Source organism: Aythya ferina, assembly GCF_964211825.1.
Source record: "Aythya ferina genome assembly, chromosome: 20".
Lineage (NCBI taxonomy): Eukaryota > Metazoa > Chordata > Aves > Anseriformes > Anatidae > Aythya > Aythya ferina.
The window spans coordinates 8,011,107-8,038,414 of NC_140318.1; the positions used below are offsets into that span (position 1 = coordinate 8,011,107).

The window sequence follows — 27,308 nt, forward strand, 5'->3', positions numbered from 1 at the left end:
CTGTGGAGCTCATCTGGTTTGTCTTCAAGCTCCAGCCCCCGGGTGGTACCGGGGCACCCTGTGATGGGTGGGTGTGGGGGTCTGCGGTCAGACCTCGGCACCCTTTGGTCCTCTGGCTCCTATTTAAATGCTGGCTGTTAAAGACTGGGTCAGAAATCCTTAAGTCACTGCTTTGTCTGCTCCAGGCTTGTTGTTGTGAGCCATCTGCATGTGCCCAGGACCCTGGAGGTGCCTGTTCACCTGCAAAAACCTAACAACTGGGAAAAGCTCTTGGGAAGCACAGTTCTGTGCTATGGCAGCCAGGCATCGCCTGAAAGGAGCGATGAGCCTGCGGGTACGCGTGGCAATGAGCTTAGCTCCCGGTGCCAGAACGGGGGGAAGATGTGGAAGGAAAACCTGGATGTCAGGAAGCAGAGAAAGCGAGGGCTGCTCGGCAAAGGGCAGCAGCAGGGGGAGAGGAATTGGCTGGTGCTAGGGGAGGGGGGCAAAGCGAGGCAGGCAGCGGGCTGGGAGTCCCAGCAGTGGGGGAGAGGCAGGGAGAAGCAGGTGGCAGGGCTGTGCGGGCATTAAAGTGCAGGAAGGAGCCCCCCTGCTCGGCCCGGGAGGCGCAGGTAGAGCCGAGCCCCGAGCCCCCCAGCCCGGGAGGAGGACGCGGCGCCCCGTGCAGCATCCCCCAGCCTCGGAGGACGAGGGGAAAGCGGCCGGGCCCCCGGAGCGGGGCCGTGCGAGCCCTCGCTGGGCCTCGGGGCGGGGGCGGCGGCGGGGCCGGGGGCGGACCCGAGGCGGAGCCGGGCGGCGGCGGCGGGCAGGGGCGGCTCGGAGCGGCCGGGCTCGGCTCGTTCGGCTCCTTCCTCGGCGTCTCCGGTGCCCGGCCCCGGCCCGGTATGGCCGCTCGGATGCCGCCCGTCCTCCGCTCCGCCGCGCTGCTGCTGCTGCTGCCGGCGGTGCTGCCGGGCGGCGGGCCCGGCTCGGCGGCGGCATCCCCGGCGGCGGCGGCGGCGTCCCCTCCTCGGGAGCCCCCCGGTCCGTGCCGGGTGAAGACGGTGACGGTGTCGACGCTGCCGGTGCTCCGCGAGAACGACATCAGCTGGAGCGGTGCCCCCCCGCCCGCCGCCGCCGCTGCCTCCGCCGCTTCTTCTGCCGCCGCCGCCGACTCCCGCTTGCTGCTCTTCGTCCGCAGCGAGCTGCCCGGCCGCGTCGCCGTGCAGGACGACCTGGACAACACCGAGCTGCCCTTCTTCACCCTCGGTAGGTGCCCCCGCACCTGCCCCCGAGCCCCCCGCAGCGCCCCCGCGCCGCCCGGAGCCCCCCGTGCCCGGCTTCTCCCCCGGCATCCTCCTCCTCCTGCCCCGCACCCGGCTTCCCGGCGCTGTTTCAGGGCTTTCTGGCGTTGTCCTTGCTGCCTGCTCATTGCTTTTTTTTTTTTTTAATAATTTTTTTCTGCTGGGGAGGGATTTTTTTTTTTTATTATTTTTTAAGCAGGGCCTGAGCGCTGCTGCCGTTGCCGGTTCGACCTGGGAGCGAAGGCTCAGCGCTGGGAAGTGGTGGGTGCTGCCTCCCCTGCTCCAACTTAGCCGCTGAGCCCTAGAGGAGGTACCACGGCGGCTGGGCGAACAGCAGGGACTGCGTGTCTCGTACGAGCCCACATTTTGACACGCTTTGCCTTCACGCTCCCTCTTGCTTCATGCACAACTCGGGTTCTTGGCTCCGTCGCAGCATGCCTGCAGACTTTCTCTCCCTGTTTCATCTTTTGCGGGGAGGGGGATGGGGCCAGGAATCATTTTGGTGCCGTACTTCAGTCCCCATGTCTGCTCCCGTTGGTGTGGATGGGGTGCCCCAGCTGCACCTCGTCCCCTTCAGCCTTTTGTGTGCCATCAGCCCGGCTCTCCTCAGAGCGAACTGCTCAGGATTCTGCGTGGAAGGCGGCGTGTTCACTGTGCCAGATCACTGGAGGGCTTTTGTTGATCTCTTCATCCCCTTGCTTGCTTGCGTTTTGGTGTCTGAACCCAGGATGGTTTGAGCACCTGCCTAACTTTGTGTCTGAGATGCTGCATGTTAACACAGCTCAGCTGAGGCTGCCGGCGGCTTGTGCTGCGTGTGGCTGGCATGTCAAGGTGCTCTGCGGGCAGGCTGACCCCACGGGCACCCAGCCACGGGGCTGCTCCTGCACCTCCTGGCAGTGACCCTGCTGCTCCCCTGGGTCTGATGTGCCAGGGTAGGAAAATGACCGACTGCGATGCTTTCCTTCAGCGATTAACCTGTAATAAATAACTTAATGGTACTTCTCGAGCTGAGCATCATCACTGTTCTGGTTTGCAGTTTGGCTTCCTTAGACACGGTTGGTCAAACAGAAAAATCCCAAACAAACCAGGTAGTCTATTTGAAGCAATAACAGTGAAAATCAGACCTGATGCAGTAGGAATGACATTTACCTTACAGTGATTAAAAGTAACAAGAAGTTTCATGGTTCAGTGCCTTGAATTTTCAGATTAGAGTACAGTTTCTTCAGGGACTGGGTGTGAATTGCGCGCTGCTCTAAATATATCAGAAGGCAGAGAAACCCCTGTGTGTGTAGTGTAGGTAACAGCTCAAGTTAGAGGAGAGAGATTTGTCTTGATAGATCTGAGACATGATCTTGTAGAGCAAATCCTATTCCTGTGACTGACTGCTGGTGAGACCACGTCTAAAAAAAAATCTTTGCCTTGCCTGGGATGTTGGTTACGCACACGCTCCTAAATATGGAGCACATCCCTTGCTGAGCTGTGTTTCTGTGGCTGGGTGCAGGACACCAACACATCCCCTCCTGCTCCCCTTACTCTGCAGGTGTCGGGCAGGTTGGGAGATAAATGGGAGCTTTGCCTGTGGTGGGATGGCTTCATCAGGGTCCCGAAATTAATCAGGGGGCTGCCTCCAGAGAAAGTAAAGCACTTGTCCTTCCCCAAGGTCTAGCTCATGAATTGCCGTGGATGCTCTGATATTTCAAATTTGTCGCATTTCTTCCCATCTCCTGGAGTGGCAACTGAGCCTCGCTCGCACTTAACTCTTTTCAGGGTGAGCGCTGTGGAGGGTTCCTACTGGCTTGTGTGCTCGCTGTTCTAGGGCAGTAAGTAACGCTGGAGTTTTCTGCTGTCTTTTTTTCCTGCTCCATCTTTTTCTAAGTTCAGCAGTGGCTGGGAATCCGAGCGCTGCTGCTGCCTTGTAATGGGCTCTTGGAGGTGAAAATCATGTTACATGTGGGAGATCAGTGGAATTGCTTTGCAGGGACTTGCGGGCAGGGATTGCTTTAAACAGTTGCTTCTCTTTGCCCAAATCTTTGATAGCCCTTATTTCTGCTGCTTATGTGTGTTTGTGTGTGGTGCTGAGCATGTTTAGTGGATGCCTGGGCCTGAGCTGCAGGAGCTGTGGAGGAGCTGAGGTCCTGCTGATTTGCAGTGGGATGAAGGCTCCCAAATGCCTTTGAGTCTGGGTGCTGGCTGCTAGCAAAGCTTCCTGGCTTTGTGGGGGTGAGGATGTGTTAGGGAGCACTCCTACAACCCATGCCCCAGGCCAGCTACATTGGTTTGGCATCCTGGAGGGATTTTGGGGGTGGGGAGGAAAAGAAAAGCATAGTAAAGCAGGCGGTGCAGAGCCTTTGTGCTGATGCTCTGGGCTCTGAAGAGAAATTATTTGGGAATAAATTGAGGTCATCCTGTTCTGGGGTGGCTGACAAAGGAGAGCAGGTCAGGCACTGCCTCTCCCCTGCTCCCCAGCCTGCTGCCCGCCCCTCCTGCTCCCTCTGCGGGGCTCAAAAGCCTTTCCAGGCCAGGAAGCGTGAAATAAAACCTCAGCTGGTTGTTGGTGATGGTTTTATTTAAACACTGGGGCCGAGGGAGGTGGTTTGTGGTCCTGTGGCTGGCTGCTCAGTAATTCCCTGCCTGGGGTGGCTCCTGAGCCTCTCGTCCCTCCTGTGCATTGAAGGAGGATGGGGGATCTGTAGCTGAAGGCTGGCTGGTGCCAGAGCCTTGTCTGTAGCTGTGTGAAACTTCTGCTGTCTTTTTTTTTTTTTTTTTTTTTTTTTTAAGGGCAGATCAAGTTAAAATGGGCTAAGGAAACAGATGCTTCGAGTCGGTGGCTGGTACAAAGCGCGTGCAGTGCTCTGCATCCCTTGTCTTTAAAGGAGCCCTTCTAGGTGGGAGGCAACTTTTTCTGCTCCCTGCCAATCTGAGATGTGACACATTGTGGATGACGAGCCTGAAACCTTGCCAAGAGCCTAAATCTCTCCCCAGAATGGCTGGGGGCACCCCCTGCAGCTGGGCAGAGCCACAGGTAGGAGCCCACTAGGGGGTGGTGGGAGCCTGGAGATGCTCAGCTGCCGGCTGCAGGTGTGTGGGCACCGAGGGAGCCTCCTGCCCTCAGTGGAGTTGGGAAACTTAATCTCCTTCATCTCCTTCTCGCATCCCTCCCCAGCTGCAACAGGGGAGCTGCAGCCGAGATGCCTGTGGGCAGCTGGAGTTAGCTCAGTGTCCCCTCTCCAGCAGGGCGTCTTGCTGTCTGCACTTCCCAAGCCTCGTTTTGCTTCCTTTATCTCTGTCTTCGGAGACAAGAAGGATGTTTCTCCCCTTACCCCACGATTACATTACTTGAAAATTACACAGCAAAGCACGGTGATGGCAGGAAATGACAAATGTAACTTCGCCACCAGTGCATTATGAATTGCTGTGCATCCCCTTTCCTGAAAAAGCACCCTGCCCTTTCCTTAACCTTGGATACAACTGATGCTTTGCGGTATTTTTTTTCCCCTAACTCTTCTAGTGTTACACTGGCAAATGGTGCAGCCTATCATTGACTTTATTCTTGTACAATGAGGTCTCTCTAAGGTATGTGTCTTGATTTAGTCAGCAGCCATGTGTTCTGTACAATAGCTGCTCCATGAGCAACGTAGCCTGCTTTAAGTGCAATTCAGGGAACGAAGCAGTTAGCTTCAGAGCTAATTTGGCTGAGCTCTGTCTGTGTGTGTGTGCAGCTTATATATAGAGAGAGGGGAGAGAAAGAGGCAGAGAGAATTTTACCACTGCTCTTAGCCGGTAGTGGCTTACATAAGAACAGTTTACTACACGCTTCTGCTAAATGGCTCTAATGGATGCTGTTTGACTGGTGTCTGCAGCGCTTTGTTCCTGGGGCTGGCAGAGAGGTGCTCGTGCCTCTGCATCGCCGGTGTCTCGCCGTGGCCCCTCTGCGTGCAGCCTGTCCCCGTCCCTGGAGCTGTGCAGCTCCCCCATCTCCCCGGTGCTTTTGTGCTGCTGCTCCTCTTCTCCTCTCTTAACTTTTCTTGAAGCCATCTTGGAACTTGAACTTCTTTTCCTCGCTAGGATGCGAATGCATTAAAGTAATGGAAAACACTTAGTCCCCTGCAGATTGTTTGAATTCACTGTGTTTTTTTCCCTGCAAATACATGAGCAGGGTTTTGCTGCTTGCTTTTGTCAACATCTCCTGGCTTTGCAGAGCCTGAGGGGAGAGGCCGAGGGTTGGCCTGGAAACCCTGGTGAGATCGGAGCTTGCTGGTGCTGCTTTTAAGCAGCGCTGCTCTTCCTGGCTCTTGCCTTGCTTTGAGCTGGTCTGTGGGGTCTTGAGCAGGGTCGTGTGGGTGGCAAAGGGACGATGTTCCCTGTGTGAGGCTCTTGTGATGCTCTGGCTTCCCCTAAGCAGCAGAGCTCAGCTCTCCAGGGCACGGCTTCAGCAAAGTGGGTCCTCTCAGTGCGGCAGAGGTGGGTGAGGGTTGGATACCTCCTGTTTCTGCTAACTGCCTCCTGCTAGACTTGAAGACTTGCACAGCACTTTGGGCAGAGATTTGGTCAATTAAGATTTTTTTTTTATTGCAGTGCCTGGGGTCTGGGTCAGGTCTGCATCAGTGGGGACAACCTGGGGAGGGCGGTGGTATCACAGCAAGAGGAAGGAGTAACAAATGCCACAAGCACTGCGCTGCATGAGTTGTTGGAGGGTGTGGGGGGAAGACCCAGTAATGCTCAGGAGCCTTCTGAAAGGGGGCTGGGACCCCAAATGGGGTGTGTGGGGCTGTGGGCACCACAGGGATGTGAAGCTGCTGGCCTGGGAATCTGTCAGGGCTGGCTGGAGGATGGGATGGGTCCTGCGGGGAAATCTGGTGCCTTCTGGCTCTGATGTGTTGCTGCCCGGGGAGCTGAGCCAGGTCCCTGGGGGAAAGGAAGGGCAGCGCCGAGAGCCAGAACGGCCCCGCTGGGGTTGTAGCAGTGATGTGGGTCCTGAGCTCGAGGTCTGCTGCTGTGGATGCAGGAAAGATGAGCTCTACAGCTCCCAGAAGGGCTGTGGCACAAAGTGTTCATTAAAACAGGTCAGTCCTCGGATGTCTGCTTCCCTCCTCCGAGCCAAGGTCGGATGCAGCATGTCCAGCACCGTGGGGTGCAGGGGTTTTGCTTCATCTCAGGTACATTCAGGGGAGAAAATCGCAGCTAAAACTGGAGTCTGAGCTGAAGGGGAAGCTGTACTCGGGGAATTGCTGCTTTCCGAGAGTACCCGTGTTGACCAGCTAGTGGCAACAGAAGATTAACTATGGAGAGAGCTGCCTGTACTGCGCAGCGGGCAGGCTGGAGCGGTGCCGCGGGGCTGGAGCTGGGGATCCCCCCACTCCCCAAACCAGGGGAGCACATTGCCTGGGCTGTCGGTGTGCCAGAGAGCTTTCTTGCTCTCCTGCTGGAGGAATAAATAGGCTTTTTTTTCCCCAGAATGAGGTGGGCAGCTCACATTTCTCTCCATGTGTGTTGGGCACTGGGGAGGGGGGCAGCCTCTGAGGAAGCCTGTGCCACGGCGCAGAGGGACAGTACATGTAAAATGTGCTGCTTTTGCCTTTCTAAGCCTTAAAACTGCAAAGCCAGGCTGTTTGATGGACAAGGCTCTGCCCTGCCTCAGCCATATGGTGCTAATACACAGCACTGGCTGGCTGTGAAACCTGGCTGAACCTGGGGGCTTCCCCGGTGCTGGGCAAGTAACAGGAGCTCGGCATGGGGCTGGCTGAGATGGGACAAGAACGGGTTGGTGTTGTGGGAACGGGGAGGCATCGATCTTGTGCTACCTTGGCACATATGTTAGCAGTCGCAGGTGGCTGGGGAAACACCTACCATCACACCAAAATGCCTCGTGGAGCGTGGGGGGAGGCAGGGGCTGGGAGGAAAAGCGTGGAAAATAGAAGCGCTTTGAGCGGCGCCTTGCATTGGCGATGCTGTTCCCATCTGCAGTGCCCACAGCACGGCTCATGGCGGAGTTTCCCTCCTCCAGTTGCAGCCACGTGAACTGGGGAGCGATGAGCCTCGTCCAGCCTCCCTGCTGCTCCCGCTCGCTACCTGCGAGGGCTCTGAGCAGGGATGGATGCTGCTTGTGCATAACCAGCTTAAGAAGTGGTGCCACTTAAGACAATTGAATGCTTGTGCTGCTGCTTGGGGCTCAGCTAATTTGGTTAAGGTTTCCAGTGTCCAGACAGTGTGGAGACACTTAATGGTATTGAAGAAGCAGGATGGTATGCGGAGGGGACAGGCAGCAATCTTGGCTTCCTGCATCTGCACTGGCTGGGCAAGGCTCTCTGGTTTCTTCCTGGGAAGGAGACAGGGAAAAAAAAATCAGGGTGTAAATAACTTTGGCCCATCGATCCCTTTGGATATCTCCCCTATGCCTCTGAGTGCATCCTGCATGACTCCTGGGGTGCAGGGCAGGATCCCATGGGGGTGGCTGGGCTGTGAGGAGATGGGGCAGATAGGGGCTGGAGCCGGGTCTGCCTGGGGCAGGGGAGGCTGGCGGGGAGGGAGGCAGAGGCAGGAGCCCCCCCTGTTTCTCATTACCTGCTCCCCACCAGCCTCGCGCCCCCCCTCTGTGCCTCCAACTCCGCCGTCTCCGTGCGAGACAAAGTCTGTGTGAAACCAGACTGGCTTTGAAAGCAGCAGAGAAAGGGGAGAAATTTTCCATTAGCAGCATCAGCAGTAAAAGAGATTTCCCAGTCACCTGGTAACTGCTGTATTTGGGAAGATTACCGAGCTGATGGTGCTGCTCCAGGCGTGTGCACGGGAAAGATCCAGGCAGGGAGAGGGAACAAGGGCCGGGGTGCCCAGAAGGAGAGCAGTGTGGATGTAAGGGAGCCCCCTGGGGCTGGCACCCCCACGCACCATCACCCTCTCTTTCAGTGCATGAGAATAAACCATAAATTGTGTCCCAGCTGCAGCTGGAGGAGCAGAGGGTGGCGGGAGGGCTGTGCTGCAGCCTGGGGCTGGGTGCTGCACAGGAATGTCCCCTTTCAGCCTGGCATTGGGGGCTGGATGCTTATTTTGGTGCCTGGTACCTTTCTGCAGTGCTGAGGTTTGCCTACTGGGAGGTGCTGCCCTTGCTGTGAAGACCCAAAGACTAACGCGGGCTGGGAAATGATCCTCCCAAAAGCAAAAGGCAGATGAATAAGCAGTGCACGGACTCTGGTGCAGGGTCTGGAGGGTGAGGTTTGCTTCCAGCTCTGCTGCTGACCATCCCTCAGCATCATTTGGTAATTTTGTCCCCTTTGGGGCCACTTGGCTGTGGCTGCACCCTTCCCCATGGTGAAGCAGGGGGGAGATGCAGGAGGCTGGTGCATCCCTGCTGAGCACCCACAGGCATCCTTGTAAGTGCTCAGCTGTGCTGGCATCTTTGAGGCTTTGGTTTGATTTGTTTTTCCCCTCCCTCATCTCTGTGGGGCAGGCAGGCAGCACAGGAGGGGCAGCCTTACCAATGGCCAGAGCCTTCCCCAGGGATCTGCTGCAGGACCTGGGCTCTCAGGCTGGCCGGGGGCTGCCCGTGGTGCTCACACAACCCGAGCTGGGGTTGCAGCGTGTCTGTGGCTGTGTCCATCCTGAGGCCATTCGCAGCCCCTATTCCTCCCTTTAGGGTTGGTGACCTAGTGGTGTACCTGGCAGCACAGATCATCCCTAAACTTTGGCGTCAAGTGACAGAAAACAGGAACAGGCAGCAGCATTTTTTTTTTTTTTTTTTTTTTTTTTACTTTTTGCCTCTAGCCAACTGCTCAGCAACATCAGCTCCTGATTCACTGTTCCCATGCCAGCAGTGTGCTGTGAGGGGGGTCAGGCAGGAGGGCTGGGGCCAACGTGGTCACTGCACCTCTTCCCTGGCTGCAAAGCCTCTGCTGTGCTGTGCCTGCCCTGCTGCTCGTGCTCGTACTGCCTGGGGGCATGGCAGGAGCTGGGGTAGGAGCTGATGCTCTCCTAATTAACTGGTCTGTGCAGCCTGTGCCCGGAGTGGGGTCTGCTCTTGGCCCCCTTTTCCAAACTGGGGTCGGTTTCTGGGGCCAGGGGGCTCCCACCAGGTGCCTGCTGCTTGTTCCCACTCTGGTCTTGGTTTTTCAGTGCTGTCTGGTGCAGGCTGGTGCTGAGGGAGGTGGAATTCCCCTGCCGTGGCTCTCTGGGTCTGGTTCAGCACAGGGAGTGTCCCTGGAGAGGTTGGGTTTTAGTTGGGACATCTCGCTGTGTTCCTTCCCTTCTACCCCCATCACATTTCTTTCTCATCCTCTGTAGCTCTCTGCCATATAAATCGGAGAGGTTTAAACTCTCTCCTGTGTGGGAAGCTGCCCAGGGAATTCCTCCTGGGTTTCTCTGAAGGCAGGCTCATGGCATCATAGGTGGACACGCTCCCGTTCCCCAACACGTGAGAAGGGCGGTGTGGGCAGATGGGTGCCCAGGAGAGGGTGGTGTGGGGAAGGTGATGCAGAAGGCAGGCGGTGGGTGTATGTTCCCTCTCTCCTTCCCACCCCATCCACCCTGGACAGCCCAGGGTCCTGCTGCACTTACAGACTCATAGGATCTCAGTTCCTTCCCAGCATACAAACGCCTCCTTCACTCCCTCCCAGGGGCTGGCAGGAGCCTGCAGGAAGGGCAGCCTGGGCTCAAGCATCATGTTGGGTTTTCTCTGGGCTTTTGTAGGGTCATGCCCTTGTGTGAATGCAGCAAATGTCCTGCAGAGCCTTCATGTCTGGTGCCCTGGGAGGGCAGCTCGGGGCCTGCTGGAGGATGCCAGCACCGGGTAGCCCTCAGTGAGGCTCAGCCCTGGGCTCCTGGCCCTTCCCAGTGATGGTGTTTGGGACAGGGGCTCTGCTGGAGAGGAGGGGACACCACAGAGGAGCTGATAGCAGCACCCTGGGGACCCGAGGGGTGCTTTTGGCAGGGACAGGGGCTGAGCTGGGTGCTGTCCTCACTGCCTGGGGGCTCCTGGCTTCTCCACCCCTCACCGAGGGAGCACAGAGGGCTGCGTTTGTCACCTGAGGAGCCCCCAGGCTTCGGCTGAACTTTGTGTTCCGGCAATAAAACCGTGCTGGGAGCTGTGTGCAGTAACAAAGCCGGTGGATATAATGCCTCCGTACCACGGTGTACCTTTCATCTTGAAGGATTCCCGAGGAGCTTTACGCACACCGTGTGCCGCAGCCTGCCGGGGGCACCCAGTGCTGTCAGTGAGGGCTGCAGCCTCATCTCTGCTGGATGTGTCCCCCTGCTCCTCCTCACCCCGGGAACTGGATGGAGTTTGGTCTCAGCCCAGCTCCATGCCTGGTGTTTTCCTCTAAGCCCGACTTTTCTGGGAGCGAGAGGAAAGCCGTGTAGCTGTTTGTTATGCAAAAATGGTGAAAAATAAGAAATATCCTTCCTGGGGCAGCAGGAGTGGGTGGGAATTACTTTCGCGCAGCTTCAACAGCTTTGCTTCTTGGCAGAAAAAGCTTTCACAGGGGAACGTGCCCTCCGCACAGCCCCGGGGAAGTGGATAATAAAACTGGAGCGCTCGAGAAATCGTTTCTGGCTGTAAGCAAGGAGCCAGGGTTCAGCTGCTGGGCGTGGGACTGCTGCCGGGGCAGCTCTGGGGATGGAGATGGTGAAAGTGCCTGCACCCTGTTGTTTTTTCTTGTCATCATGTCCCCATCTGAAGTGAGGTGGTGGGGAACAGCTCTGGGTATGCTGTCGGTGCTGTGGCCATGTGCAGCAGCCTTTGGGGACAGCTGGGCTGCTGCCACCTCCTGCTGCTCGCAGCCCGGAAGTCGGGGCTGGGGGTGCAGCCTGTTCCTGCGAGCTGGGTTTGCTTTCTCTTGCTCCTGGCCCCCTGGAGCTGCTGTCGGTGGTGGCTGTGGCCAAAAATCCAAACTGGAAGTGGGATAAGTGGCACTAAATGAAGCCGTCAGCGGAGGCATATGCTCGAAAAGCTGAGGTTAGCGCGAATCTATTTTTGTTTGGAGTGGTGCACACTTAGCCCGCGTAGTTGAGCAGTTTGTTTATGGGATGCATTTTCCCATCCTGTGTAGCTCCTCCAGTTTATGCTGTAAACAAGCTGTAAAATCAGAAACCGCCTGAACTTGCTCCCATTAAAGGCATCCTGGTGCTCAGGGATGGAGGATGCACGGTGCAGATGGGGCTGAGGTGCCTCCAGCCCTGAGCTTCTCAATGGTTGCATGATAAAGCTGAAGGCACCACACCACCAGGGGAGGTTATTCTGTACTACTGGGGTATGGGACTGCTGTGAGCACCCCAGGATGGAGCAGGGCATCTCAAAATCAGGGGGTTCTCTGTCCCAGGTTAGTGCTGCGGATGCTGGTTTTGGGAAAAGTTGTGAAGACTGTTTTTATTTTAAAACTTTTATTAAGACTTGATCTGGTTTTTATTCTTGAATGGGATAAATAATTTTTATTCCAGCTTGGGTTTGCCTTCCTTCATCCACTGGCCCACTCTTGAAGCCTGGCAGGCAGAGCGTGAGGCTCTGGCTCTTTTTGGCTCAGGTCTTTTAGCAGGGCTCATCCTTCCTCCAGAAGCAGGAGCTGCAGGAGAGGAACGTTTTCCCCTCTGTGCAGCAGCCTTTTCTTCCTTTTCCTCTCATACTGGAAGCTCCAAACCTCTCACACTCATCCCCAAGGAGCCACGGGTGTTGCCACCTGCAGCTCCTCCAGCTTCCCCTCCTTCCCCAAGCCCTGCTGTGGTGACTCCTTGGGCCACCAAGATAGGGGCAGCATTGCCAGCACAGCTCCTGGCCCCTGGCTATCGAGATCCTTCGATCCTGATTAAATTTCAAGGAGGCAGGAGAAGTTTGTGGTCGCTTCTCCTGTCATTGTTGCAGCTGAGTGCCTTGTGTTGGCTCAACAGCCGTGTGTTTCTTGCCTTTTTTTTTTTTCCCAAGCACAATCACAGGGACCGGGAGCGTGCTTAATTAAACAGCCACAGCATCGCCTTTTAACATAATTCCGGGAACTGGAGCTGCTTGAAGACGCAGACTTCATTACACTGCTTTACATCTCGTCACATCCCAGCACTGCTCTTTCCCCTTTCCTGCTCTCTGCAGCTGGGCACCCCAGCCAGCCTCACCGTGCCTCTGCCTCGTGCTGTGCTGCAGGAGGAAATCCTTTATCCAACAGGGTGCTGTTTTGGGATGGAGGTTGGGGCTGCTCGGAGCCAGCTCGGGGTCTTGCTGGAGCAGCAGTTTGTGCTGCAGACATGCTGTTCCTCGCTGCTCTGGGTTTTATTCTGATTTTGTAGCAGCTGGCGTTGCTGTTGAGCTGTTTCATAGCACACCATGGCATGAGGAAACAGGGGTGAGAGCTGTGGCTTGAGTAGGATTTGGGGTCTGCCAGGATTTGAGGTCTGCCCATGGCCACCTGAACCTGAGCAGCCCTGTGATTTCGTGTGCTGCCCAACACCACGCGGGTAACCCGAAATCGTGCGTGCCGGGGGAGGTTTTCTCTGCTGCTTGAGCTTGCTTTAAAGGGTTGTAAAACCTTCCCCTCCTTGCCTGTGAAGGTTTTTACAGCGTGTTTCAACGAGCCACTTAAACACAAAACAGGAGGAAAAAAAACCTGCTTGCAGCACTCCTCCCAGCTGAGCAGTTGGGGCCCTGGGCAGTGCTGTGGGGAGTTTGGGGGATGCTGAAGGAGCACTGGGCTTGGTGAGAGCCCTCTCTTCTCAGGGCACCCTTTGGTATTTCTCCAGTGGCCTCTCCCAGCAGAACTGACTCCCCAAAACCACGGTCCCAATGGGTGTGAACCTGCACTAGCCTGCTGGTAGCTCTTTGTCAGGTTTCTGGGCTGCTTCGGGGTGGGCTGTGAATTATTTCAAGTGAATTTTTCAGCAGCCCTTGGTCTGTGAAGCTCCCCAGCAGCAGGAGCAGGGCAAATTTACCCGTTAATGCCTGGCATGGCTCCAGCAGCTCTGGGGTCACCTCCCTGGGGAGAGGTGTCCCAGGGAGCTGTGGGACTGCAGCTCCTGGCCCCTGCTCCGGGAGGATGGGCAGGGGAAAAGGGGGAAATCCCTCCTGACCTGGCAGCAGCCCCAGAGGCAGGGACAGGCTGTTAGCACAGGGTTAGGGGTTTTATCACTGCTGGCTGTAAGTGTCTCTCCATAAAACTGCTCTGAAAGCACCCAAGGGCAAAGCGGGAGGCGTTGATGTTCTCCTTTGGCTGTTGTTAGGTGGGGGAAGGTGTAAGCTGGAAAAAAAGCTTTGTTGTTTGTAATGGTACTTGCAGCTGGAGGGCATGTGAGGCCCTGGGGAAGGAGCTGCAGCTTCCCTGCACTGCGGGGGGCCAGGCTGTCACCCCCAGCCTCCCCTGCTGCTTCTTCCAACTTCTCACAAATATTTGCAGGGCTCAGGGAGCTCCCCAGAGAGCATGAGGTGCCTTCAAAGGAAGAGCTGCCCTGGGAGAGTGGTCTCCTGGGGCCACCCGTGTCTGTCCCACCCAGCAGGGTGCACACAGATGGAGATACCACAGGGGTTTGCTGCTGCCTCTCTGCAGGGCACGAGGGCACGAGGCTGCAGTGGGGTCTGTGCCTCCAGACCCAGCTGGAGGGGGTCCTGCAGCAGCTCTCAAGGCTCCTGGATCCCTGTCCTGTACCTGCACAGCATCTCACGGACACACGGAGCGCTGACTGTGGGTCTGTGTGCAGGGAGGGGTGTTCCTGTTAATTAGCACTGGATGAAAGGAGAAGTTGGCTTTAGTCAATGAGCGACCAGCTCCAATTTCATCACAACTCCTCAGCTCTGAAGCTGGGTGTGCGGGTGAGCAGTGAGTTTGAAAAGCTGGTCTGCAGCAGAAACTGCAGCGTTGGTACGAAGCTGCTGAAGGGGAGTTGTGATGCTGTTTGGAAGATGAAAGTGTCTTATACTTAAACTGACACACATTAAAAGATGAAAAAAGTGTTTGCATGGAAGACAGCTCTTGAAATCCTCCCTGGCCAGCATTGCTGTGGCTGTCCCTAAGGAGCCGCAGGGCTGGGCTGTGAGCCTCGGCTGCTGTGTCGGGGATCCCGTGTGGTGTGACGGGCAGAGCTGTGCTCGTCGCAATTAGAGCGGGTCTGAAAGCTGACAAATGAAAACAAATTTTTCACAGCTGTTTAGCAGGCGTCTGCATAATGGATCAGCCAGAGGACAGCATCTGGGTGAGGGGGGAGGCTGGAGGCACCTGCCTCTGGCTGGGGGCAGAGGCTGGATGTGTGAGCAGCGGTGTCAGGAGGGGTGTGATGGCTTGGTGGGTGTCCCAGCAGGGAGACCTCCTTCCCTGCTTCCTCCAGAGGCTGTCCCCATCCCCACAGCCCCAACCTTGGCTCCTTGCTCACGTATTTTGGGCTGTGAGTCCTTGGGTGCAGCCCCAGCTGCTCGTGCACTGCCTCCTGCGCCAGGCAGCACTGCTGAGATGCAGGACAGAAGATGACATCTGTAGGCACCTGTCCATGCCTTTTCTTGGCGTTTTCTGTTTCCTCGTGGTGGTGGTGGGTTTTTAGCACCATTAAACTCTGCTTTCCACTACATGCTCTCAGATACCCGGAGCCTCGGAGCGTGTCAAAGCAACCCCTTACGAAGGCCGCGGGGGCTGTGTGAGCTGCAGGGCCGTGAGCCCCGGCCTTCTGTAGCAGAGCTGTCAGGCGGTTCCCCCATTAGAAAATAGACACCAAAAATTCCTCTTCCACCCCCACCTCGGTCTCCCTGCCAGCCCTAGATTCCAGGTTTATTTAAGGGTCCTTTCTTTTGGGTTCGGGTGGGAGTGGAGCGTGTATTTTTTGCCATGCGAGTCTGACAGGCCCTTGGGGAGGATGAGTGGGTGTCTTGAAGCGTTAGGGAGAAGCTTGGCAAGTGCTTCACTTCCAGGGATCTCTTTGCATTTTTGGCTGCATCTGCTTTTTTATCCTGCTGCTCTTCAAGCTTTTTTCTGAAGCAGCAAAGTAACACCCCGGCAGCGCTGCCACCAGGAATAGCACTGCTCCTGTTCCTTGAAGGCTTGGCCACGAAACCTGAGGGGTTTCTGGTTTTCTGTTGTTTCCTCCCCAGGCTGCTGGGCTGGACGGGACAGCCCTGGGCTCCCTGTGCCTGGTGCTCCAAATCTGAGTGTGTATCGTGTGCCGGGGGTGAGGTCTTGTCTCCTCCTTGGTGGCCTCCTGGAGGAGTCCTCTGCTGCTGGAGCTGGGGTGGGAGCGAGCTGGAGGCTGCTCGGAGCTGGCTGCACCGTGGGGCTGCTGTAGATGGGATGTGTTTTGGGTTTTTCCAAAAGCAGCAGACTTCAGTGATGCTCTTCAAGGTGTCCTGTTTCTTGCTGTGTCCTGTTCCGTGCTCCAAGCTTGTTTCCTGCTCTGTAAAACCAAGGGACAGAGCAAAAGCACAGCAATGTCACTGAGGTGCTGAAGGAAGGTCCTGCCCCACAGGCTGGAGGAGCAGCTTGAGGCTTTCAGCTGCTCTGAGGCTTTTTGCCAGGATTTTGCAGTGTGCAGAGCAGGGAGCTTTGGGAGCACAGCTCCTGGCAAGCCTGGCAGCTGCAGCTTGCCCTGCAAAGGTCAGAGGGGCTCAGCGGAGCCACAGCAACTGATTGTGGTGGGGCTGGGGATCTGCTGTGCCCCTTCGTCTCCTGAGTTAGGCGAGAGGGCTGGGGAGGTGGAAGCGATTTGTTGATTGTTTTGGCATGCAGGGGGAAGAGAAGCAGCCCCCCTTGATTGTCTTCACTTTGCAGTTCAAGGAAGCACAAGTGCAGGTGTGCCTGGTGAAAAATGGGGCTTTTGGGTCATTCTGGGATCCTGTTCTCACTTTTGCTGCTGACTCATGAAATGACCTTGAATAAACGAGATCCCTGTGTGTCGTCCCTTCTCTCCCATTTGCAGGGCCCAGGGGAGCTCCCTGTTTGTGTAGGTGATGCTGAGCCCCTGCCCGGGGCTGTGCGGGGGGGTGGGTGCCAGGGGTCCTGTCCTGCAGCCTGGTGGGGCTGCACAAAGGACAAGGGTGGAAATACAAAGCAAGAAGAGGGAAGAAACGTGTGGGTGGAGGTGCGTTAATGGGCTGGCCAGCCCTGAATTTAGTCTCTGGCCTGGGATAGCTGCTCTCCACGTGCTGACCCAGCAAATGGCTGTGGCACACCCAGCAGCCAGTGAGTCTGACTGCTGCAACACGGCCACACATCAGGAGTTAGGGCGTTTTCCGTGCTTTTCATGGACTAAAAAAGCTCTGCTTTGTTTGAAGCTCCTTTCCTCTCCCCCCACATGCACGTGTCTCCTGATCTCTGCTGAAGAGTGACGGCTCCTCTAAGGTGGCAGCTGAGAAGTAACCTCAGCAACTCGGTGCTGGGACCACTCCAGCTGCCCGTGGAGGTGGCAGGGCTGTGCCAGCAGCCTCGCACAAGGGCTGAGGAGCTGCCCCATCCCCAACACTGGGGTCAATTTTGGTGGTGGTGTCTGCTCCTCAAAGCAGGAGGCAGCACGCAGGGAGCCACCCCTGTCCCAGTGCTGCTCGCTCTTCTCTTGCTGATGCACAGGCTTCAAGTGCTGCCTGGTGCTGCAGCACTGGGAGAAAAATGGTGCGAGAAAAATGGTGTGAGAGGTACTGAGCCTGCTTCTGTACCAGCGATGCTCTCTCTGCAGTGAGGCTCTGGAAAAGCAGGGGTGCAGGAACCTGCCTTCCACGAGTGTAGCAGGAGGTCTGCCCTCTGCTCGCCCCATCTCCCAGGCTTAGAGGTGCTGGGAACTGATAGCTCTGTGGCAGCGCAGTGCTGGTTGGGGTGCTGAGGGTGGCTGTGAGCCCAGCAGGATCTGTGCCTGCTGCGGGAGGGCTGCTGGTGCCCTCGGCATCCCCAAGCCCCAGCCTGGGCTGATGCAGTGGCTGCAGCACCGAGCGCGCCCTTAAATTCTGAATGCACCGCCTGCCCCGTGGGCTGGAAGGGGCCTTGGCTACTCAAAACACTGCTCGGAAATATTTTTTTTATGGCAGCTGGGAGCGAGCCAGGGCGAAAATGAGCTGAGGCCGCTGAAGGGAGATAAGCTGAGACGTAAACTGTGATTTTCTGCCCTGTGAGCCCTATGCATGGATTTCATCTTTTAATGGAAGTGCAGTAAATAAAAGCCATTTTCACAATAAGCTGAGCAACAGGTCATAAGCGTCTGAGCCACTGAAATTGATAGAAGTGAGCTAAGCGTAACAAATCTCCCAAAATTGCACCAGACTCCACTTGTATCTAGTCCCTTCCTGCATCTCACCAATTATAGCAAATGGCAATTATTTCTGAGCCAGAGCTTTCTCTGAATAAAACCTCAGTCAAAGTAGAGATACTTTATCTTCTTTTTAAATAGATTTGTACCGGAGGAAGAGCCCCCAGTGGGGAGAAATCCCATTTGAAGGGGCTTTCCCTCGCAACGTTTGCACAGAGTGGCTGCCGGACACGCATGGAGGCGTTGATTTGACCGATGTGCTCTGCTGGCTCTGGCTGAGGGGGGAATGTAGAGAGACTGTCAAACATGTTCCCTTTTGAGTTTCACTTGTGTCTTCGTTAGCAGGGAGCACGTGAGCTGGCTGCTGGGGAGCTCCTGTTGCTGGTAGAGTGCGGCTCTTCCAGTTGGATTCAGCAGGTGACTGCCTCTTCCCAGTCCCTTCTGCAGGGCTGGTACCCGGTGGTCCTTCTGGGTGCAAACCAGGCTCTCAAGTCTGAGTTCAGGCTAAATGAGAACACTTTTATCCTACATAACCTCGATGCCTGGCTGCTTTCCTGCACGCAGGAGTGGGTTGCATGGCTGGGGGCTGGTTGGAAGTGCTCTGCTGGGTGCTGCTGGCGAGGCAGCAGCGCACGGTGGTGGGTGTAGGAAGCTCACCTGGCTTCCTAATTGATGCCGTTAGTGCTCCCTACCAAAAAATCCCTGTGAAAATGGGCGCTTTCTGTCTGGACTGCTGGAGAAGTTGTAGCTGAACAGCTTCTCGTTAGGTGCGCGGAGGCTCCTGATGTGGCACCTTCCTGGCTTCCTGAAAAAACTGCCAAAGGTCTTAAGTAGCCTGAGGACTGATCCTTCTCCTGGCATTGTGAGGGGAAGAGCCTCACTGGGGGTGTTTTGCAGGGTGTGGGAGCCGGTGGGACAGGACGGGCTGGCCATGTAGCTCGTTGTGTCCCCAGGCCACTGCTGGGAGAGGCTTTGGTGAGATGAGAAATCACCAGGGGGGAGCGATGAGCGCTGCGCAATGATGCGTCCTCCCCTGTCATGGGGGAGCAGAGTTTGATTTACTCTGCGTTAGCTTCGCATGAAGAACAGGGTGGTTTTTTTTTCATTTTACTTTAGACTTGGGAATTCCATTCTTTTCCCCCCGTGGGTTGTTAATGAAAAGCACTGAAGCAGCTTCTCTCCAATTTAACTTGCTTGCATGAACTGGCAGCCCCCTCTCCCTACAACCTCCCCAAGATATATGTCAAATATTTGCTTAGAGGCTTCTGAGGCTGCCTCTCGAGCAAGCTCCGTGCACAGTCCTGCCTGCAGATGTTCTTCAGCAGCGTTGCAGCTTGGTGGATGCAGGCAAACACATGTCCAGGGTCCCCAGTCCAGTTTGGCAGAGGAGCATGTTTGGGGGAAAAGAAGCCTTCGGGGTCTCTATGAACCTTGTTCATCTTCTAGGGCAGCAGGTAGGGAGGGGAGGTAGCACCAAAAAGCTGCAAACTGCTCAATGTTTATAAACCTGACTGTTGATGAGGATGTTGCAGCTCAGAAGGCGCTGATCCAAGAGCCGTACACCTGCTGCCTGGGGAGCAGAGGTCCAGTGGGACCCCAAGATGCTGACCCCACAGGACCCCGTGGTCCCCGAAATCCATCAGCTGAGCACAGCAGCAGCGTTGGAGGAGCAGAGGGTTGCACAGCCCGTGCAGCACCTGGTGCTGTGCAGGATTTTCCCCTCCATGTACTCTGGGCTGCTCAGACCCCATATCCTCAACACATCGGGGTTCCCCAAGACCCTCCAGAACTGCAGCTCGCCCTTTGTTTCCTGAAGCCTTCCTTTAATGCAGTTGGCCCCTGCTAACCCCTGCTCAATTTGGGAGGCACTGTCTTTGTTTCCTTTCGTCTAGCCGGCTGTAATCCGCGCCTGGCTGTGCCCCTTACTGGGCAGCCATTTATTTTCCTTAATCTTTCATGAAGCACTTTTATCATAAGCTCTCCGAAAATCCGCTGAAATTAGACCCTCTAAATCACCTTCATCTATTTTAAAAGGCTTTGCTTTTGCAGATAACACCGCCAGGTTGCCCGGCATGCCTCTCTCCCACAGTCCCTTAAGGAAGTTGTGTTGCCTTGACCTGCTCAGGTTGTGCTTTGCTGCTTTCCGAATTGGCTGACCCCCAATTAGACCGAGAATGAAGTTCCTTCCCTCCTGCAGTCTGATATTTAGCTCTGCACTCCCGGGGTTGTGGCTGTCTTTTTATTTGTACTTTTTCCTTCTAAAATACTGGTCAGTCCTTGGGTGTGCGGAGGGAAGGCGGGTGTGATGCATGGCTGAGCCCGGCCCTGCGTTGGGAGGATTTATTTTTCTTTCCTATGTTGTGGAAGTAGATTGTTTTCCAGGCACACATCGGTGGCCTTTCCCTGTTGTGAAAGCTTGGGAAAAATAACATCAGCTGGGCCACGTCTCTGTGTATGGGAGGGAAAATAAGGCTGCTTGGAGCAAAGCCCCCCGGCCTTGTGGGCTCAGACACAACCCCATCCAGCAGCTGGAAGCTGCAATTAGATAAATTCAGGCTGAAAACGAAGCACAAATCCCAAAATGAAATTAGCCGGCCACTGCCAGGCAGGGGTCATGCTGTGTGATTGCTGCAATCTCTCCTGCTCCCGAGCCGTAGGAGCAGCCCCTTTCTGGCAGAGCTGCTTTGTGTCGGCTCTCCCGTACCCGAGTTGCCAGAAGGCTACAACATCCTGCAATATTGCTCTTTTTTTCCTCTGCTTTCTGCAAATAAAGCAAGCCTCTTCCCGCACCTCTCAGACAGGGTAGGACGTGGGAGGGATGCCTTGAATAAAAACATCCATCCTCCCCTGCATCCCTTCTCTCCCCACCCCATCACTCCCGTCCACAGGTTAAATGCCAGAGCGGAGAGAGAAATTGAATATTGGTGCCTGTGCTCCCCGAGGCTGCTCACAGATGGGAAATTCATCGTCCCCTGGGCGATCTGGCTAATCCCTCTGGGGCCACGTGTCGGCTGGCAGGCGGTGACACAGAGCCAGGGGTTGCAGCCGGAGCTCCCGGTGTCCTCGGGTCAATGGGATGCTGGTCCCATCGCGCTCTGATAATGGCGAGGACATCTCTAGGAGCAGGGATTTATTTGCCATGTCTGGCCCGGCAAAGGTAATTTGGGATTTAAGCCCTGCAGAGTGCAAGGAATAAGTAAGCAGATTGCTATTTTCTGAGGGAGATGCCAGTAAAAAACATGAGTCCGTTTCCTTTTTTTTTTTTTATCGTTATTTAGGGAAAATGATGCTTTGTACCCTGTACAACTGGGCGGGCCATATTAAGGGCAGCAAAACCAGGATTAAGCCCAGGAGCAGGACTAGAGAAACCTTTTAAAAAAGAGCCAGGACATTTCCTTCAGTAATCCCAAGGCGGATGAGTTAGTGACCCCAGGGGGTGCTTGCAGGGAAGGCAGAATGCTGCTGTCACACTTCTCCCCCCTGCCCTGTAGGGCTCAGTGAATTATTCCCTGCTGGTGCTGGTTGCCTGTTGGGGCATTTCATCTTCTGCATCCACTTGTAGGGTCTGGCTCGGGCCACCTGGGCCATCCCTTGGTGAAGTGGGGTGGTTTAACATGGTCTTGCATGGTCTAACGTGCTCTGGCTGTTAGAAAAACATTATAGGAGAAGTTTGTACCTTTATGTGTGTGTACATGTAAAAGCATATTTAAACATGTTGGCTAATACATTAAAAATAATTGTTATTGGTTACACAAATTACTGGCAATATTGCTGTGACTGTATTACAGCTGAAATTCTCACTTGATTGCTACCACATAATTTTTAGCAAATAACCAGAGCATTCCAGCTTAAATATTGTCACAGTGTCCTTTTAATAGGCAAACGAGGTAATTACAATCTCCTTGGATAATAGGATGGCTCCTACCTATCTGTGTGCATGTGATGAATTTTCCTGATTTCAGGCAATATTTGTGTGTCCTGCTGTAGTATCCCAAAGCTTAACAAAAAAAAAAAATCACAAAACTTTAGTTTTAGGCAACGTAGGTTGACAGGGAGCTCTGCAAATGGGTGAGTGAGGATGAGAGTCCTGGTGTCTCCAAAAATGGGAGAGAGGATGCCTTGCACAACGGGCATCTGAGCTGCTGCTGTCTGGCTCCTCTTCCAGAGATGCAAGTGCAAACCCAAACCTTTCCCTGGCTGGTCCTGTGCAGGCAATGCTGCGTGTGCTGCCCTTGCTCCTGGTGCCCTGTGGAGGGTTTGCAGCCACGGACGTGGTGGGAGATGTGTGCCTGGCACGGCAGGTTTGTGCTGGGAGAAGCGCCCTGGTGCAGGCTGCTTTTGGGGCTGGGAGCTGGTTGATGGGACGTGGAGGGAAGAGTTTCCTGGTGAAGAGTTTTCCTGGGTGCTGCATTGCCGCGAGGAGCACAGGCTGGTGTGGGCTCTGGTCTCTGCACATGAACGGAGCTGTAAAAGACCCATTCGTGCCACACTCATGATAAATTCTGAAATACTCAGCTCTTGCAGTGCTGCTCCCAGCACGCCGGTGGCTCAGTTCTCCCACCAGCAGCACAGCAGACCCCTTGCGATTCTGGCACAGTTATGCTTTACGACAAACTCCGGTCTCTTGCAGGCACAAAAGCTGAAATCTTGGGCTTGCTTTCCAGCCATGCGGAGTGAGTTTTGTAAGTGAGCAGCAGCGAGCAGCTCCCAGCCTGCTGCTGCTGCTGGGGTTGGGTCAGCTCTGCCGGGCTCCAATTTTGTTCCGTCAGCTCTGCAGCTTCATTCCCATCCCCTCTGGGCATGTTCCTGGGGAGACCACACATCCCCTCCTGGGAATGGCAGGTGTCAGGGACGGATGGGAGCTGGGGGGTTGTTTCTAGCTTGTCTGCTTAAAAAAAAAAAAAAGAAAAAAAGGAAAAAAAAAATATATTTTCTTTAAATGTGTCTTGGTCTGTGCTGAGGTTTGCAGTGAGGTTGCAAGTGGTGTGGTGGGTCTCAGTGCTACCTGCATGCACCAGGGCAGTGTTTTGCAACCCGGGGGCTCCTCCATGTCCCCTGTCTGCCTCCCCGCTTGCCTCTGCGATGGATTTGCTCTGGGAAGGAAATTACTGCTGCAGAATGAGCCCCGCAGCCCTACCTTGCCATCACCTAAACGGTGCTCCTCCTGCTCTGCGCGCACCCTGCCTCCGATGATTGTAGCAGGGAGAATGCCTTGATTGCTGACAGCTTCTCAGGAGTTGTGGCACAATTGAATCAGTTCCCTTTCAGTGCATAGAAACCCTCCAAATTGTAATCACAGGCCATTCTCCCTCTTCGCATTGTGTTCGGCAGGCAGCTGCAGCCAGCACTCTCCTCCTCATCCTCCTCCTCCTCCCGGAGCCCCCAGCCGTGCTGGCACCGTCCCCTCGCTCTTGCCCCCCGTGGGGCTGCTCCCTACAGCATTTGGGAGCCTCCTGCGAGCCAGGTTTGGGATGGAGCAGGAGAGGAGAGGCTGGGGGCTGAGCTGGCTCCTGGTAGCCACCAGCACCCGAATGCAGGGCTGGGATATGTGTAGTTGAAGCCTGAAAGAGCTTCAGGTCCCCCTTTAGGTGCTCCCCAGCCTTCCTCCCCCCCAGGAGGATGCTTCTCCTGCCCGTCTGCTCCAGTTGAGGTGCTGGCATGGGCATGGGACCTGGCACTGCCTGCCCGGAGTGAGCCAGCACGGCAGAGGGTCACCAAGTCAGTGGAAAATTGAGTGTGGAGAGAATTAGGGCAGCAAGGCATAATAATAAAACCTATTGCTGTTGAAGCCAAGCCAGGAGAAGCTATAGAAGGAGGGCCGGGTGCCAGCTCAAGGGAAAAAGTATGATTCAGTGTGGCCCTGAGCTCATCCATCTGCAGGCTAGGACAGGGCTGGAATAAGCTTTGGGGCAGGCGGGGAGGAGATGCTGAGCCCTGTCCCGTGGCCAAGGTGAGAGGCTGGGCAGGAGGCAGAACCAGCAGGGGGGGAGGCACGAGGAGGGGGTGCAGGGGCTGCCCTGGGACCCGTTGCCTCCCAGCTCAGCCCCGCTCCTCTCCCCACAGCCCCTGCTGGGCTTCCACTGGGCTACTGCTGGAGCTGGTCTGTCCCTTCCCCAGGGGGCTGGGGAGGTAAATCTGAAAAGAAAATAAATGTGCAGCGGAGAAGAACAGCTCGGAAGCGGCTCTGTGCTTTGAGGTGCGGGTTTTTGTCGTTCTGGTTGTGCTCGGATCATGCGCCTGATTTTCCAAGGGGGAAATCTAAAACGTGTTAAACTTGAGATGCCCAAAGTCCGTGCTGTGGAGCGTGGTTGGGGGGAAACTGCACGCAGCAAGTACATGGGTGTGTGTGTGTGTGCGCTCTGCGAGCATCCGTCCCGTTCAGCAGTGCGGCTCCGACGTGCGCTTTGCTTTAAGCACCTGTGCCACAAAGGCTTCAAGCGAATGCGAGCAACAGGAGCATCCTGGAGGCTTAAGGTGCAGTTTGATCTCACGCTGGGAAGAGAGCTATCTCAGGGTGGCAGCCAATTAAAAAACAAAACCCGAGCTGTCTGCTGTGATCCTTCCTCCCCCCCCACCGAGCCCCAGCTGCGGAGCCAGCCGCCGTCTTATCGCGGAGTCTCTGAGGCAGCCTGCTTCGTCTCCCAGGCTTTTAAACTTTCTTTTGTCCCAAGAAGTCAAAGCAAATTGTAGGCAGCCAGCTAGAACGTGCTTTCCTTGGGGATCAGTTTTCCTTGGCAGATAAGCAGGCTTTTCGTTATGCGCTGAGGTCTCGGTGCTGCTCTCCTCCAGCCCTATGACTGAAGCTGTGATCAGGGGCTGCGTCATGGCATGAGGGGGAGCCTGAGGAATCAGCTCCATCCCTGGGGCACCTCGGGCATCTTTGGTGCGTCGCGGACATCCCTGGTGCATCTCACAGCATCCTCAGCATTGCACTGCACCTCGTGTAATATCTCAAAGGCATCCAAGCCTGCTAGGAACTCCTGAGCTTGAAATGCAGTAGGAGGGCCCCTGGGGCTGTGGCACAGCTTGACCTCCAGCTTCACGCATGGCTGGGTGCTGGCTGGAGTTCCTCTTGCTGGGGTTTTCCCCAAGGAGGACACCTGGGCATCCTGCTGAAGGCAGCTCTGGAGCTGGGAACAGGGAGGACCAACCCTTGTCCCATCCCAGAGCCCTGCCAGGAAGCAAATGGCCCTGACTGGAGCTTAAAGATTGCGTCCGCACGTCAGCCCGGGTAGAGCAGCTCATATATTCTTGTTTCCCTAAATGAAGGATGCACTCAAGCAATTGAAAACAACTTCTGGGACAATCTCGTTCCATTATGTCTAATGGAATTGGGTGTACGTGGTGCATAGTGTGTGCTGATATCTTAGAGAAACAAAGAGGGATTTTCCCATTATTCAGAGAATGGATGAGACGTGAAATGAACTCCTCAGAGGCGTTTCAGTTTGTCACAATAGAACAAAGTGAGTCACGTTTGGAGGATTCGGGAACAAAACGTGTGCGAGTTTGTATTCCCCATGTTTGCATGTTCCCTCACGATTTTTTTCCCCGTCCACCCTTTCCTGTTAAAATTGGGCAGCAAGAACCCAAACTCCAGGTGTTTCATTTATACTTTTCAAGGTGACCCCAGCCCTGATGGGAGCCTCGGCTCTTGGAGCACCCCGGGGTGGGTTGGAGAGGGGTGGGAGGTGGCTGCGGGGACAGGGCTGTGCTCCCTGCTCTTGTCGCTGGAAAACACACACAATTTTTTAATAGAGCCATCAGCAGGTTCTCCTCAAATGGGTTTTATTTGCCTTTTTGTTTGTGAGCCCGGAGGAGGCATTTGTTTGTGTCTTAAAAGCTGGAAGTGACCACCAGGACCAGCAAATCCAGCGAAGCAAGGCGAGAGCACCGCGGCTCTTCTGAACGCGGTAGCTGGAGCGGAAAGGAAATAACTAAACATCCCGCTGAACTGGAATAATTAATCTCATATTGATAAGTAAGCTAATGGATTCAATGGACTATGGGATGTTGTACGGGCAGCCCTGGGACTACTTGATGCTTCCCAGCCAGAGAGGAGTGTCCAAAGCTCTCCTCACGGTTTTCTTCTCAGGAAACATAATTTCACTGAGGAAAGGAGGGAGGAAAGGGGTACCACTTAATTTGTACCCTGCGGTTGGCTGAATTAAAATTAAAACTGTCATTTTGCTTGGAAATATTGTTTTTCATGGCTGGATTCCAGGAAGCTTTGCTGGGTGGGCATCGCGCGTCTGGTTCTGCACCATAATAAATGAGCTGCGCTCCCGCGGGATGGGGGAGGCGTTTCCAGAGGACAAATATCACAGACCTGGGGCTCTGTCCCAGCCCGGGCAAGGGCAGTGTCAATGCCCACGAGGAGCAGATGGAGGCCCAGAGCTGTGACTGTGTCCTCAGCTGGCAGGAGCCCCCTGTGCCCCCCTGGCAGCGCTTCCAGCAGCACTGACCTTGCCTGTGCCAGCTCTGCGGCACCCTCTGCTTTTGGTTATTTATGCATTTGAAGCAGAGTTGGTTTGGGCACTTTTTTTCTTTTTCTTTCTTTTATTTTTTTTTTTTATTTCCCCCCCAAAGCATGGTTAGGGGCCAAGCTAGGGCTGGAGATGCAGCGAGAGGTGCAGGCAGCAGCCTCCCTCCATCTGTTCATGCTGATTTGGGAAGGGGCGCGGAGTCCTTGCTTCGTGGCTGGCATCAGACCCCCGAGTTTGTTTCTCCTTCAGCAGCATCACTTAATTTTCTCCTGCAAAAGCTCTGCCCAAAAATAAATCCCTGTCAGGAGAACCTTAATTAGAAAGAGAAATAAATCTCTTCCTGGGCTCTCCGAGCTGCCCAGCTCCCATCCCAGCAGCGGAGGGGAAAGCCCTGCTCCCACTGCTCCCGAGCCCACCCTTCCTTGTGGCTTCTGCCTCGTGCTGAGCTCCTCTTTGCTGCACCTGCGTTGCTGATTAAGAGCTGCCTTGAAAGGCAACTTCAAACTCCTAAAGGGCTGTTTCCCGACTTAACAAATCAATGCATTAAAATCTATAAATATTTAATCACGGCTCGTCCTCCGGAGGAGCTCCTGTGACTGTTGCCCTTGTGCTTCTTCCCTCCCTGCGGCGCCCACCAAGCTCGCTGCTGCCCTTGGCATCGGCATCCGAGGTCTGCGGGGGAGCACAAAGGGCATGGGAAAGCCCTGCCCGCGTCTTCTGGTGCAAGCAAACTGAAAAGTGCAATGGCAGGGAGAGCAGGTTTAACCCTAGGGCTTGCAAGGGTGTGGGAGTTTCCTTTTGAAATATTTTCTCCTCTCCCTGAGGTGTCCGGCAGTGATCCTGGTGCAATAAGTGTTTTGGGGAGGTTTGTACCTGCCTGCTCCTCGTGCTGAGGGTAGGCAGGAGGGCAGCGAGCAGCCGATGTGGAGGTGAGGTGTTTGTCTGGGTGTGCAATGCCGGCTGGTGGCAGTGCCGGGCACCTCCCGTGCTGTCCTGGCAGGGGTTCAGGGGTGGATGGCTGGCTGGCCTGCGGGCACGTGGCTGACTTATTTCTGCACGCTGCAGACCTGAATCGCAAAGCACAAACTGAACCCCAAGCAAACTCTGAAGCTCTCTAGAAAAGAGACACAAATAACGTGGCTTATGCTAGGGGTTCTTCATCACTCTGAACACTTTTTTTTTCCTTTTTCCCCCTGCAATTAAATGCAAGGTCTTGCATCACCTGCTGCCACAACCCCCAGGGAGCGGCAGGGGATGTGACAGCAGGAGCGCTGGGGATGGAGCCGGGCTGTGCCCTGAGCTGGCGAGGGGCAGGATGGTGCCGGGGGGCATGTGGGCTTCCAGGGACCCCCGGCATGAACCAAAT

General features: G+C 55.4%; 1 protein-coding gene across 3 annotated transcripts in view; it reads left to right on the forward strand.

The window, feature by feature from the left end:
- Nucleotides 1-874: 874 nt before the first annotated feature.
- ASTN2 (astrotactin 2) overlaps nucleotides 875-27,308 on the forward strand; it is a 315,865-nt gene continuing 289,431 nt past the window's right edge. For all 3 annotated transcript variants that reach the window (XM_084494620.1, XM_084494621.1, XM_084494622.1), the window contains exon 1: nucleotides 875-1,248. In XM_084494620.1, coding sequence (XP_084350746.1) covers nucleotides 885-1,248 — 364 coding nt within the window. In that variant the 5' untranslated portion in view covers nucleotides 875-884. The remainder of the gene's footprint in view (nucleotides 1,249-27,308) is intronic.